The sequence below is a fragment of the Amia ocellicauda genome, chromosome 19 (assembly GCF_036373705.1).
Source record: "Amia ocellicauda isolate fAmiCal2 chromosome 19, fAmiCal2.hap1, whole genome shotgun sequence".
NCBI lineage: Eukaryota > Metazoa > Chordata > Actinopteri > Amiiformes > Amiidae > Amia > Amia ocellicauda.
The window spans coordinates 25,508,181-25,523,561 of record NC_089868.1 but is presented as its reverse complement, the minus strand read 5'-3'; the positions used below and the strand labels follow the sequence as shown (position 1 = coordinate 25,523,561).

The 15,381-nt window shown below is 47.6% G+C and overlaps 1 protein-coding gene across 6 annotated transcripts in view; it reads left to right on the top strand.

Moving 5' to 3' along the window:
• Positions 1 to 15,381, top strand: part of LOC136715001 (disabled homolog 1) — a 105,049-nt gene that overhangs the window by 84,662 nt on the left and 5,006 nt on the right. For 3 of the 6 annotated variants that reach the window (XM_066692665.1, XM_066692664.1, XM_066692667.1), the window contains 6 exons: positions 305 to 355; positions 2,164 to 2,226; positions 2,481 to 2,577; positions 6,633 to 7,211; positions 11,251 to 11,390; positions 12,509 to 12,607. In XM_066692665.1, coding sequence (XP_066548762.1) covers positions 305 to 355; positions 2,164 to 2,226; positions 2,481 to 2,577; positions 6,633 to 7,211; positions 11,251 to 11,390; positions 12,509 to 12,592 — 1,014 coding nt within the window. In that variant the 3' untranslated portion in view covers positions 12,593 to 12,607. The remainder of the gene's footprint in view (positions 1 to 304; positions 356 to 2,163; positions 2,227 to 2,480; positions 2,578 to 6,632; positions 7,212 to 11,250; positions 11,391 to 12,508; positions 12,608 to 15,381) is intronic. The other 3 variants (XM_066692669.1, XM_066692666.1, XM_066692668.1) reach the window with 3 other exon arrangements.

The window sequence follows — 15,381 nt, the reverse complement described above, 5'->3', positions numbered from 1 at the left end:
GGCCATAAAAGGATCTGTTTTTTTTCATATATGTATATTTGTACAACTATGTGTGTGTGTGTGTGTTTATTTAGATACACACACACACACACACACACACTTCTATATATATATATGAGAGCATATAGGTATCGTTCATTGACCATCCTCATCTTCACCCACCCACTCAACCCAACCCCCGGCAGCCGGACCTGACCCAGATCCGTCCAGCCATCCAGCGGGACTCTGGCCCCGGTGGTCCCTGCCCCCCCATCCTCTCTCACCACCCCCCCACCGCCCATTAAACACCGCTTTACCGTTGCAGAGTGGGCAGCGGCTGGTGGAGATCGACGAGGACCTGTGCAAGGTCACGCAGGTAAGGGCGGCGCGAGGACGCGGAGAGGGAGGCGGGGCGGCTGCGCTCAGAGGAGTCGAACCAGACTGTGTTGGGCCCAATCAGACGTGGCAGGGGGGGAGGGCGGTGGTTGATGAGATCTGAACTCCACGCTAAGTGCGCGTCTGCTTTTGATTGAGATGTCCAAAGCGCGTTTCCCTTGGTCACAAGCCTTCAGGACCGTCTCATCCCTGTCACCTGTGCTCACCATGTCTGTATTTACACACATGTGTGCTGTGGATCGTTCCTCTGTCTATTTGGTTTGTTCCTTTCTTTATTTTACCTCAGTACCATCATGGTGGTCTCGGAACAGATTCATATGGACGCTGTCATTAATCAACAGGGGAACGAAGCCGCCGTGTTTCATGCATATTAGACGGCGTGTCGCTGAATCTCCCGGGGGTCCGAACCCCAGTTATAGCTCCACCATGTGTTCTGCCCACAGGCGCTTCTCCCTCACATATACCCTCAGGCACGCCTCGGAGGCTGAATTTCCTATGGACCGACCGCACAGACGGATCGGAACAGACAGTTTCTCGCCGAGGAGCTGTAGTGGTCCGGCAGTGGCTGCTAATTGAATCCGATCACCGTACCGTCAGCTTTGATACAGTTGAGTCGCAGGCCGTGAACTGTGACTCATTTAGCCTGTTTGCATAAAAAAAAATATTTATATTTGTAATGATAACCGATACAGTCTAATACAGATCAGGCCTACTTTAATTGAGGGCACTTAATATAAAGTGACATTTAATTTCCGAAGAGCAACCCTTTCACCTTCGCTGTAGTGTGTGTTGAGGACGTGCCACTCTCGTAACACGACGCACAGCACGGGGCACGTGGTTTGACAACAGCTTATGTAACGAGGGCCGTTATAATCGTATGCAGTCGACAGCACACACTGCAGCGCCGCTACAACAACACGGAGCCGTGGAAACTAATTGCTTTTCCAAACGGAATTGGATAGAAACTGATTTTAAAGAGAAATAAAAGCATTTCAAGCTTAATAACCAATGTGAGCAATGGGCCTCACTGGCAGACATTATGAATACATTTGAAAGTCTTATTAGGTCTAATTTCTTTTAAAATGCTTGATTTTCATGCAGTAGAATAGACTGTATAACTCACGGTTTTAGATACATTTTCTGATAAGGAAATAATAGGGTCACGGACGACACAGTACATTAACATACAATTCGTGGACTGATATGAAATAGACTCGGCTCTTCTCAGAAATGCACTGATCTCAGAAATTTGCCTCAATTTATGCAAATCTTTGATCAGATATGTGAGGCTTGAAATATAGACCACTATGCATTATATAGATTTTTCTCTTCTCTCCCGTATTTCTGTACAGGGGAATCGTTTAACAGTATGGCGAACGAGTTCCCTACCTGTTACAGAGACGTGATAGCTAAGGAAAACAAACACAAAATCAATTAGTGAGCAGAGAACGTATTGTATTTCCACAACTCTCCCAAAGAAAGGAGTTGCCCGTCCTCGCCTCTCTCTCAGAGGCCATGGGGCATTGTGGGTAGGTATGTCACGACCCATGAGTTTAACACCCCATCGACATATCATTGTCCATCCCCTAACCTCTGTCCCACACCGTGTCCCATCTCGCATCACGGCACGAGCGTGTCCATTTCACCCGTGTGGCTTGCGTGTTATGAGCCGTGGGTGGCAGGTATGTACCGTGTGAAGTGAGGCTGGTTAAAAGCTAGAACCGTTTTCTTTCCTTGCCTTGTTTCTCGTTGGTGGTTTTTGGCAGTAAAACCTCTCTCTCCTTCCAGAACATCAACCAGTTGGAGCTGTTTGGGGACATGTCCACTCCTCCCGACATCACCTCCCCATCTGTGAGTAACTGAGCCTCCGTGGCCTCCGGTCTTTGACTCGATTGTGAGAATCATACCATCACATTTTAGTTTCTTAAAAAGTGATTTAAAAATAAATTAGAAAGAAAGATCAATAAACGAAGACAGTGAGAAAGAAACAGACAGTCAAACCAGCTCATGAACAAAGCAAACAGATTAGAGCCCTGGCATTTTCTCAAACATACATTTTGGGGGAAAAGGGAGCTGTCCCTGAGATATTCTGCCTTTTCCTTCAGACTCCTGCCTCTCCGGCCAACACGCTGGACCCCAGCCTGGTCCATCAGCCCCCTTCAGAGATGTTCGCCCCCTTCAACCCCGCGTCTGTGCCCTCAGGTAAGCGACTGAGATGAGCCCTGGGTCCGCAGGTCTGTCGGGGGATCAAGAGGTGCTGTCTCCCAGTTTAGATCAACCATATGGGGGGAAGGCAGGGTAGGTCTTGAAGGCAGTGAGTTATCAACGGGTTCCAGTGGACACCATCTTAAAACTACGGTAGAAACCACAGTGAAACAGGTTTAAAATGCACAGATCCTGCGGTCAATTGGCCACTCGAATAACTGTTTGTCGGTATGTGTGAGGTTTGGACTAGATATCCAAAACACCAGCACTGAAATACCTGGAATATACACTCACCTAAAGGATTATTAGGAACACCTGTTCAATTTCTCATTAATGCAATTATCAAACCAACCAATTACATGACAGTTGCTTCAATGCATTTAGGGGTGTAGTCCTGGTCAAGACAATCTCCTGAACTCCAAACTGAATGTCTGAATGGGAAAGAAAGGTGATTTAAGCAATTTTGAGCGTGGCATGGTTGTTGGTGCCAGACGGGCCGGTCTGAGTATTTCACAATCTGCTCAGTTACTGGGATTTTCACGCACAACCATTTCTAGGGTTTACAAAGAATGGTGTGAAAAGGGAAAAACATCCAGTATGCGGCAGTCCTGTGGGCGAATATGCCTTGTTGATGCTAGAGGTCAGAGGAGAATGGGCCGACTGATTCAAGCTGATAGAAGAGCAACTTTGACTGAAATAACCACTCGTTACAACCGAGGTATGCAGCAAAGCATTTGTGAAGCCACAACACGTACAACCTTGAGGCGGATGGGCTACAACAGCAGAAGACCCCACCGGGTACCACTCATCTCTACTACAAATAGGAAAAAGAGGCTACAATTTGCACAAGCTCACCAAAATTGGACAGTTGAAGACTGGAAAAATGTTGCCTGGTCTGATGAGTCTCGATTTCTGTTGAGACATTCAGATGGTAGAGTCAGAATTTGGCGTAAACAGAATGAGAACATGGATCCATCATGCCTTGTTACCACTGTGCAGGCTGGTGGTGGTGGTGTAATGGTGTGGGGGATGTTTCTTGGCACACTTTAGGCCCCTTAGTGCCAATTGGGCATCGTTTAAATGCCACGGCCTTCCTGAGCATTGTTTCTGACCATGTCCATCCCTTTATGACCACCATGTACCCATCCTCTGATGGCTACTTCCAGCAGGATAATGCACCATGTCACAAAGGTCGAATCATTTCAAATTGGTTTCTTGAACATGACAATGAGTTCACTGTACTAAACTGGCCCCCACAGTCACCAGATCTCAACCCAATAGAGCATCTTTGGGATGTGGTGGAACGGGAGCTTCGTGCCCTGGATGTGCATCCCACAAATCTCCATCAACTGCAAGATGCTATCCTATCAATATGGGCCAACATTTCTAAAGAATGCTTTCAGCACCTTGTTGAATCAATGCCACGTAGAATTAAGGCAGTTCTGAAGGCGAAAGGGGGTCAAACACAGTATTAGTATGGTGTTCCTAATAATCCTTTAGGTGAGTGTATATCCCAGTAAATGTAAGAGGTTACTGATGATATCTGAGTGCATGTATAAAAGAAGAGAACTGCTCTCTCCTCCTCTTGTTCTCCTTTGCAATGAGGAGTAAAACGGCGAGCTTGCGTCTCAATGACTCAAATGCTTTTCTCCAGCAAGGTGGACGGAAGCGACGTCCCACCGACACAATTGGTTATAATGAACCTCGCAGTCAGGAATACGTCTTGCAGACACGACTGTATTAGCAATCAAATCAATATGAAACTTCTGATTGAGTTCTCTGCCGGCATACCACCGCGGTGCGCCAGGTCCTCGGTGATTAACTTCCCATATATTGCTCCTGGGTGAGGTAATAAAATATACCCTTGGCTGAGCAGAGAGGAGATTCAATCAGTCTTTATCTAATGCTACAGTGTGGTATCTATCTGCAGCTGATCAGCACTCCAGGGTGTGCTTTGCGGAGTCATTAATTAACCTTTTCATGTCGCATTGAAATTCCCTTTTCATAATGGGCAGACCCGGCAAGTCTCAAATTGAAAACCGAGCACCGGCGCCATCCGGAGACCGTCTGTGCCGCCCGGCGCGTGACAATGAAACGCTTACTGTGAAATGTCGAATCACTGAGAATACAATACGACAAATCTGATAGGGTGGGTAGAGGTTATTTAGACAAACCCAAGCCTTTTGAAACATGCAGATTTATATTTCCAAGTGATTAAGTGTATATTCTTTTAATTTGGGCAGCTGAGCCTGTTTTAACTATTAATATTTGTCAAATAATTATTGTTTGGATTGATTTTACTCAAATCCCTTGGCCTTATCACTCCCTTCCTCTCACTCCAACCCTTATCAAGCGTGTGAGTGCCTGCGTATCTATACAATATCATTCTTAACCTATACTGGGTGAAAGACATGCGTTATCATGTAGAAATAAAGACTTCCGTGGGTTTGTCATGCGGGAAAACGTGTGGCACAGATGCACACAGTGGCAATATGTCTTGTAAACTGCGTATGATGTGCCTCTGTTAAAATGTGTTAATCCCACTTCATTTCTGGGTAAACAGCACTTAATTATCCTCTCGGGAAAGCGATAGGTGAGCGATGCTGAGACCCAGAGACCAGCAGTTATATTTAAGAACGACTTATCTTATTGGAATTGGATTATAGGATAAATATGAAAGCCAGGGAGCCCGAGAAAGTTTCCCACCGACGATCGAGTGTGTGCAGTGTGAACACGCATGCATATTCAGTTTCTTGGTAATTGCCGATTCTGCCGACATCTGGAGGTGACAGATTGACTGGCACTATAAATGTAAACAGTCTTTCATTGAAATGCACCGAGTCACACGAGCACTTACAAGCATGTCCGCTGAATTCTGGGTACTAATACGATTGTTAGTAAACTCGGAATAGTAAATGTGTGCTCAGCAACAGCCTACCTGCCCAAATGAATGTTTTATAGGCCGTTTTCCATAACATGATTATCTTTAATATATTCAAAGTAGCTGGCTATTGAATTCTGGGACTTAATTTAAGTTAGTTGTGAATAATTCTCCCTCTGCCTTGGCAGTCGAATTTGCAACATTCACATTTAATGGAGGGATTTAATTTCCACAGTTTTTAGTGCGCATTGTGGCAGAATGTAAGACAACACAGGTTTGTTTCTCATTTCGCCAACACAATGTGCCTCTCTGTTGCCCGCGCTGGATTTCACACCCCCGGATTGTGCTCGGGAAGGATGGTGACCATTTTAGATTCCGAACCAGGGATTCGTTCGATGCCATTCGTTTTGTTTTAATTGTAAACAGCCAAACCTTTCTGAGGAAGTAATGATTGCGCCACTAAGCTTCTTTGATGTCTTGATTGATCTGCTAATCTCCATTCACATCCTTGCTGAGAATGGAGAGAAAGAGAATGTCTGCCGTTGGTTTTGAGGTCTCACTTCTGTAGGTCAGACAACTTCAACATCAAGTTGTTGTTTTCAAAACCATTCCTACTCGCTGTTCTGCTGTCTACCTCTCCAAACATGCAAGAGTTCCCCGTTGCGTTGGTAAATACACCAATAATAATAAATAACTGTATTCCTTACTGTACTGTCCTGACGCTTTCTTCACCGATTCCGTCTCCCCAGCAGTCTGATTAGTCTAGATTATTCCCCCGCCTGTTTTTCTGTGCAAGGTGAGATCCTGAAGGGAGAGTTATTTACTCGGTGCTCGAACACCGCCGAAATCTCTGCCACTCCACAGTCCCACTGATCGCATGGAAAAGTGAACAGAAATGTGAGTTGAGGGATATGATTTTTCTGTCATTTGTACAGCTTGTACAGCTGCTCATACAAGATGATTTGAAATACAGTCAGCTTTCAAGTACAAAAGCAAGTGTAATTTAGCTGTAAATTTAGCTGTCGGACGGTACTGTGACCCTTTTCTCAGTTTCACTTGATAATCAGCACAACTCACCCGCCGGTGGTGAGAGGACTGTCAGGCAATGCCGCGGCCTGCTCTCGGTGGAGTGCGCCTCTCACCCTTGACCTTTGCTCTTTATCCTTTGCAGGTTATGTCACAATGGGAGCTGTCCAGCCGGCCCACTGGGGACAGCAGGCGTTTGCCGCCCAGCAGCCCATGGCCTTCGGGGTGCAGCCGGGCATGCCCGTCGCTCAGGTCATCCCAGGAGCCCAGCCAATGATTTGGGGCCAAGCCAACCTTTTCCCTGCCACCCAGCAGCAATGGGCTGCCATGGCAGGTGCATTCCCACCCGCTGCCTTCATGCCGACGCAAACTGTTGCCCCCATGCCGGCCGCCATGTTCCAGAGCATAGCGGCAGCAGCGGCGGCGGCTCCAGTGGCCGCCGTGCCGCCCTCCTGCGAGCCCCCGGCCGTGTCCAGCCCCCAGCAGGGGGACCGGTCCCGGCAAAAGATGAGCAAGGAGATGTTCAAGGATTTCCAGATGGCCAAGCCGCCGGCCGTGCCGACACGGAAGAGCGACCAGTCGGGCCTGGCCTGCACCTCGGAGGCCTTCTCCTCCTACTTCAGCCGCGTGGGCATGGCGCAGGACACGGACGACTGCGACGACTACGACATCTCCCAGATGACCCTGACGCCTGTGACCTCCACCACGCCCTCCACCAACTCGCGTGAGTCCCCCCATCCCCCCCATCCCCCTCCATGGCTTTTTGCCCGTCTGACCGAAGCCAGGCTGCTGGGGCAATGCAGATTGAGCCTTTCCCTGGTGCTGTGGTTCCAGGCTGTTTGAATGGTACCGATCAGAACATTAAAATCAAATAGTTTGGTGTTAAGCTCTACTTTTCTGTCTGTGCCATTGGACTGAAAATACTTTATTATGAAGCACTGCATGTCCAGTGTCATGTAGTGGCTCATGCTAACTTTCCATTAATCAAATGCAGTTGTAATTTAATCAAAACGTGCTTATGTAAATGCAAATTGGCTCCCACCGCTTATTTACAAGACAGAATGGCTCAAACGTGCACCATGAGGGTCCTCCCAAACATAACAAACAAGCCAAACACGCCAGGAATAAAATGTAACGTTGGCTTAAGAATAATCCCCCCCACTGAGGAGGCATTGTGTCCAACCAACGCCTTTCTCTCTTGCTTAAGGCAGAAATGGCACAAAAGCTGCTTGTCCAATCAAGGCAATGAACCTTCTCTCCTCTTCCTCCTTGATTCCCTCTCTTTCTCATCCCTTTCCCCTGCCTCTGCTTTCTCTTCTCCTTGTTTCTCGAAGCGCCCTTTCTCCACTGCGCTTTGTCCTAGAAACATTTTGTGCCCTACTTATCCGGTGCGTTTTTTGTGTGTATTCACTTCTGCCTCGTGTGATTGTGATTCAACCTGTCATGTGCTGCTTCGGTGCGAACCTGTTGTGGGCCGCTCGTCTCTGCGGGAGACAGGTAGCGATGCTCTGGGGGTCCGGCATGGAGTCACAGCAGTGCTGTCGGGGTCCCTGTGGAGCAAGAACAGATTGTAATCTAATGCAGAGAAATCAGGATGCATTTTGTCAAGAAAGGCAACTTGGCTCATATGTATATACCCTCACCTAAAGGATTATTAGGAACACCATACTAATACTGTGTTTGACCCCCTTTCGCCTTCAGAACTGCCTTAATTCTACGTGGCATTGATTCAACAAGGTGCTGAAAGCATTCTTTAGAAATGTTGGCCCATATTGATAGGATAGCATCTTGCAGTTGATGGAGATTTGTGGGATGCACATCCAGGGCACGAAGCTCCCGTTCCACCACATCCTAAAGATGCTCTATTGGGTTGAGATCTGGTGACTGTGGGGGCCAGTTTAGTACAGTGAACTCATTGTCATGTTCAAGAAACCAATTTGAAATGATTCGACCTTTGTGACATGGTGCATTATCCTGCTGGAAGTAGCCATCAGAGGATGGGTACATGGTGGTCATAAAGGGATGGACATGGTCAGAAACAATGCTCAGGTAGGCCGTGGCATTTAAACGATGCCCAATTGGCACTAAGGGGCCTAAAGTGTGCCAAGAAAACATCCCCCACACCATTACACCACCACCACCAGCCTGCACAGTGGTAACAAGGCATGATGGATCCATGTTCTCATTCTGTTTACGCCAAATTCTGACTCTACCATCTGAATGTCTCAACAGAAATCGAGACTCATCAGACCAGGCAACATTTTTCCAGTCTTCAACTGTCCAATTTTGGTGAACTTGTGCAAATTGTAGCCTCTTTTTCCTATTTGTAGTGGAGATGAGTGGTACCCGGTGGGGTCTTCTGCTGTTGTAGCCCATCCGCCTCAAGGTTGTACGTGTTGTGGCTTCACAAATGCTTTGCTGCATACCTCGGTTGTAACGAGTGGTTATTTCAGTCAAAGTTGCTCTTCTATCAGCTTGAATCAGTCGGCCCATTCTCCTCTGACCTCTAGCATCAACAAGGCATTTTCGCCCACAGGACTGCCGCATACTGGATGTTTTTCCCTTTTCACACCATTCATTGTAAACCCTAGAAATGGTTGTGCGTGAAAATCCCAGTAACTGAGCAGATTGTGAAATACTCAGACCGGCCCGTCTGGCACCAACAACCATGCCACGCTCAAAATTGCTTAAATCACCTTTCTTTCCCATTCAGACATTCAGTTTGGAGTTCAGGAGATTGTCTTGACCAGGACCACACCCCTAAATGCATTGAAGCAACTGCCATGTGATTGGTTGGTTAGATAATTGCATTAATGAGAAATTGAACAGGTGTTCCTAATAATCCTTTAGGTGAGTGTATATATACAGCTCTGGAAAGAATTTAGACCACTCCAAATTCAGAAATCAATGTTAAGTGGTCTCTTATTTTTTTCCTATATACAGTGAGGGAAAAAAGTATTTGATCCCCTGCTGATTTTGTATGTTTGCCCACTGACAAAGAAATGATCAGTCTATAATTTTAATGGTAGGTGTATTTTAACAGTGAGAGACAGAATAACAACAAAAAAATCCAGAAAAACGCATTTCAAAAAAGTTATAAATTGATTTGCATGTTAATGAGGGAAATAAGTATTTGACCCCTTCGACTTAGTACTTGGTGGCAAAACCCTTGTTGGCAATCACAGAGCTCAGACGTTTCTTGTAGTTGGCCACCAGGTTTGCACACATCTCAGGAGGGATTTTGTCCCACTCCTCTTTGCAGATCCTCTCCAAGTCATTAAGGTTTCGAGGCCGACGTTTGGCAACTCGAACCTTCAGCTCCCTCCACAGATTTTCTATGGGATTAAGGTCTGGAGACTGGCTAGGCCACTCCAGGACCTTAATGTGCTTCTTCTTGAGCCACTCCTTTGTTGCCTTGGCTGTGTGTTTTGGGTCATTGTCATGCTGGAATACCCATCCACGACCCATTTTCAATGCCCTGGCTGATTTTGAAATGCGTTTTTCTGGATTTTTTTGTTGTTATTCTGTCTCTCACTTTTAAAATACACCCACCATTAAAATTATAGACTGATCATTTCTTTGTCAGTGGGCAAACATACAAAATCATCATAAATCAAAATACTTTTTTCCTTCACTGTATATATATATATGTGTGTGTGTGTGTGTATGTGTATATGTGTATATGTGTATATATATATATATATATAGAGAGAGAGAGAGAGAGAGAGAGAGAGAGATGTATTGCTTTTGTTTAGTGTCATGAGGAATTCTGTGCCACCTTCCCCTGTGAGGTATTTAGGATCGTTTAATTATCCTCAATCCTGCGAGACCGGAGTCATTTCATCAGCTCGTGTTGTGCTAATTGTTGTTGGGGAAAGCGATAGGCTGTCAGGATGCCCTTCCTCGCGTGTAAATTAAAGTAGGAGGAGGCGAGAACTTAGTAGCCGTGTTGTAATTGTTGGCATTCACTCGGGGGGGCACCAAGCTGCGCAGGCCGGCCGGTGTGAGAACCCCCAACACCGCCGCAGAGTGACAGTCGCACAATGCTTCCAGTGTAGTGTTTTGTTCTAGTTTTAAAGCGTCCGTCATCGCTGGCCTGTGATCACAGCCAATTAGCTCCCTTTTCCGATGGAAAATGAATCTGAAATACTAAGACACACTCAAACCCAGAGAAGCTCTTTTCAAACCGCCGTTGCCAGACAAGAGTGGCTGTTCAGTTCAGGGGTGTGAAACCGCAGCCCAGAGGCTCAGTTTGAGAGCCGGCGCGATGAGGCGGCCGAGACACGGGAGAGGAGTGGGGATGAGATGTGAGAGTCGGCGTCGCCCAAAGAGCAGCTGTCTGGAAGCAGGATAAATCTGAAGAAAGCAGCCAGATTATGTTTAGTGTCTTCCAGAGAGAGCTTATGTTTTCTCCTTCTGTGTTTTGCCTGTAATTGTCAGATTAGGTGTTCCTCAAAGTTGCGCTAAGTCAGTGTGAGTTTGTTTAGTCCCGTGCACGAGCAGGAGTAAACTGGGAGGATGTGTCTCAGGTTTAATACATATCTGGCCACGACAGTTCCCTCGGCATGGCAGTGTGACAGTATCGTGCAGGGGGTCCCAGCCCTGGTCCGCGAGGAGCCCATACCCTGCTGGTTTTTGTTCTAACCAACCTCTCCAATACAAAGCATTTAGCGCGTCTTGGGAATTATAGATTTTTAGTGGTTTTCACCTCTTTAAACCACAGTCAGGTGAGATCAAGTTTCCGTGTCTCTGTCTCCACGCAGCTCCCACCCCGGCGCCCCGGCAGAGCTCTCCCTCCAAATCCTCAGCGTCCCACGCCAGCGACCCGGCCAGCGACCCGGCCATGGACGACTCCTTCGGGGAGGCGGAGGGCAGCCCCAGCCAGAGCGGGGAGGAGGACGTTGTGAGTATGCGGAGCGAGACAACGGGGCCCCGAGAGGCATCCCCTGCAGCCCACAGAGGACAGTTGACTGTTTGTTTGTTTGTTTTGATTGTTTTTTGTTTTAAGCTTTTCTATAATTGCTTGAGTTTTGCAATAGCCAGTTATTTTTTGTATTTATTTCTGGTCAGAACTGTATCGAATTGTGAATAACACAACTAGCTGCACACAGAGATGTTTTTTCTTTTGAGAGGGAACACAAGGTGTTTGGATTTGTAAAGATTTAAACAGTAGCTATTGTAGCACAGGAGGGAGAGGATTGCATGAAGATATCTTCTGTTCTGCAAACCAAAAACCCCCAAAACACTCTCTATTTATCTGTGTCCTGCAGAAACAGGAGGCGTTCACTGTGACGGCAGCCTATTAGTAACAGCGGCTGCGTTATGCATCATAAATAGTCACACAGGTTCTGCTATAGAGGAGCATGTGCTTTCTATAGAATTTTCATGATGTATATTAATGAGCGGAGAGGTGGGATTGTGACGATGAGCTGCCAATCAAACGCCTGACACAGAGACCCTCCCACAGAAACCCGAGCCAGGGGGTCTGCGGCCGCCCTACGATTTTGTGCTCTTTATTTGCAAGAGATTAAATGTGATTCGCTAACAGACTGTAAATGATTAAAACGACTGGGTGGACACCAGCACCCAAATGTATTGCTCTCACACAACATTGATTAGAAACGTACGATGGGAAATGGCACTTGTTGACGGGGCCTAAATGTCATGGCAATGAGCCGCCAGACGCTTTTCCTGGACACAAAGAAAGTAATTAGTTTTTTTTCAAATATATAAATACATAAATCAGAATTAGATTGGAGACAAAAAAGACAGTCAAGACATGTTGTTAGTCAGAGAATCAGACAGGTATAGCCCTGGGGGTGGTGTCCAATGGGGACAGACTGTTGGGACGTCAGCTGTTCTTCTCAGCGAATCCGCGTCTCTTTGCTCCTGGTTGCTGTGCTTGTTGCTGTTTTCCTCCTCTTCCTTCTGCCCTCGTCCTCTGTCCCCTGTCCCCGCACTGTTCGCTCTTCTCTGCTTTCTTAGCTCTCTCTCTCCCTCTCTCTCTCCCTCTGTTTCCAGGCCGGTGGGTCTCAGGCCTCTTCCTCCAGCGAACCCCCCGCAGAGCCCCCTGTCGATAGCCCCAGTCCACAGGTCGGTAGCTAGATAGCGCAGGTCGGGGTAGGTATCTGTCCTTCTTCTTTCCTCCTCTTGGTGTTGGCCTGCTCCACCCCCCTCCCCTTCAGCTGACACTGCACCCCCCCATCCTTCCTCTGTTGCCCTCCACGGTGCCGCTGTCTGTCCTTGTGTGATTCATTGCTCTCCCCCTTATTTCACCCCGTTTCCTGCCTGCTGCTCCTGCTTGCAATTGCGGCGTGCCCTTTGACATGTGTGTGTGTGTGATACCTGTGTGTGTACAGTGTGTGTTTGCTGGTATGGTCCTCTAGTGTACCTAGATGGGTTGGGCTTTTTTAAGTTTTATTTCAAGCTACCAGAAACGTGTGAGTATCTCTGCTTTATTGAACATGTTGTAATGAGATTGTCACTGCTGCCAATAGGGATTCATCTTCTGCTTTCTCTCTCTCTCTCTCTCTCTCTCTCTCTGTGATAAAAGTATTTATTTTTCATGCTTCCATTCCACTACTAAAAGAGTGCCACGTGCTGCAGTTACACAAGGTTAAAGATCTGGAGCAGTCCTCCTTCAGGGACGCCCCGTGGGTTTGAATGCCACCGTTTGTCCAGTGGGTTAAAGTGGTGCGATGCTCTCGGACCAGTCCCGTTCACAGCACTGTCGATCAGAAGGGGTGCTTTACCACAGCCAGGGTCACCCCGTACACACACACACATAACTCAGTTGGCCGGGGATGTTATACAATGGGGAGAGCTGTGTCTCTCGTGCCCAATGTTTGCTGCTCTACTGCGATTGGCTGTTACCTTATTCTGAAACATTGATGGGATGGGAAGCCAGGTCTCAGTGCAAGTGCCTTGTCTGTCAGGCCAACGCTAATGGTGATTAGTTTTGATCTAAATAATTATACGTTCTGGTGGAACATGGTAATTATATAGGTCATAACAAAGGGGGGAGATATATGAAATCGCTCAGTGCTGAAGGTGCATCACAGTCATTGTCTGTTGTTGTGCTGCAGTGGGAATCCTCAAGTCCTCTGTCCCTAAAAAGCCCATTGTTTCAGAGAGCAGGAGAGACAGCGCTACTCCACACACATCGATCGATGGCACACCTCGACCCACCGGGTCAGGCGGTGGTTCTCAAACCACGAACCCTTCAAGAAGGTCCAGCCCCATGTTCGGCAGCCTGTCAGGGCTTTTTCCCCGGCTGTTCGTGTGCCAGTCAGTGTTCCAGTTTGTCCGCCGCCGAATTTAAACACCGTCTGTTTATTTGATTACAGTCTTGGGCCGGGGTGTGTTTTATAGCTCAGATTCAGCCAGAACCCCAGTGCGCGGCAGACAGCCTCTCAGCCAGGGCTGGAAACACAACAACTTCACATTAATGTATTTATTCATTGAATTATATTTGACCAATTCCGCAAAATATTTCATCCTGGGCACGTTTGTCATCACAAAACTGCTCCTACCTCACAGACCCTTAGCAAAGGTCAAATATGATTTCACAGGCAGTGTAGATAGATAGATAAATAAATAAATACATATATACATAATCATGTTCTCTGGTGGGTGGGGGGTGTCCGTCTCTGCAGCACAGTGGTCACTGGTGGAAATGGGTGGAATAGCCACACAACGGCACAACGTTGTCAGACCAGGCGACTGTGAGCCGGGCATCAGTGACCGCACAGTGTCATCCGCAGTGACGTGTGTTTGCAGCTCCGGGAGTCGATGTATTTGTCCGAACACACAGTGAAGTCCTGAGGGAGCCGAGGGAGTGTGTTGTTTCGGATCACTTACGGATCACGGGCTGCTTTATAACGCCAATGTGAGCGGCCTGGATTGGATCCATAAAAACATAACATTCTCTGTGTAAACCGGGCCTTAAAGTGCCCCCCAACGACAACCACCAATGATGTCTCAGATCGAATCCTCCTGTTCTGCAGCGTCAGGACAGCGGTGTAAACAAGAGGCCGCACCCCCCCCATCTCAGTCCCTAAGAAACAAATGATCTGAAGTGACTGGAGTCGCTATCTTTTCGCTGGCTGTCACTGTGAGTTCTGGCATGGGGCTGTTAGCGCACTTGGCACCATCCCTCTGCTGTGCATCTGGCCGTGTTCTCTGCCTCCCACCCTCCCCGCGTGCACATAAACTCAAACACACACTCTCACACACACACACGCACACACGCACACCAACACTGCAGTCCTCCCTCCTCCCTCCCATCTGCAGACTGCCTCTCATACCGGGAGAGAGAATCGCTAGTTGATCTGAGGAGGATTTGTGAGTGACAGAAGGGCGAATGGAGGCGGAAAAAGGGCGTCCGATTCCTGGAAGAGACTGTCATAAAAACGTCACGGTCCGTTTCAGACAGTGCTTCATGCACGCGAAACGGGGGACGCCGGGTTTCTGTCACTCTTAGCATGGGTGACTATGGCTACAGTCAGCATTCACAAGATAAGTGTGGTAACAAGCAAAATTGTTGAAAGGACCAGCCAGCCGTCCACGACTCCGTCCTAGCTGTGCCCCGACACAAGAGACAGAACACCGTCAAGGAGTAATGAAAATTAGTCATGTTTAACACTGCTTTACTTGTCCACCAGTTTGTTTATCAGTGGCACCGGAGCTGTAAATATTTACTGTTCTTTTTAATTGTGTTTTCAAGCGCCGAACAGTGCTTGGGTTTGATTTATGGGCTCCTGACCCACGGTGGGTTGAGGAAATGCGACCTGCCGGCCCACCAAAAGCCAGCAGTCACCAAGTATCCGATCGGCAGAGGGAATGGCACTGCCATCTAGTGTGTGTGCCAGGGACCTGCAGTCACGTGTCGCCTC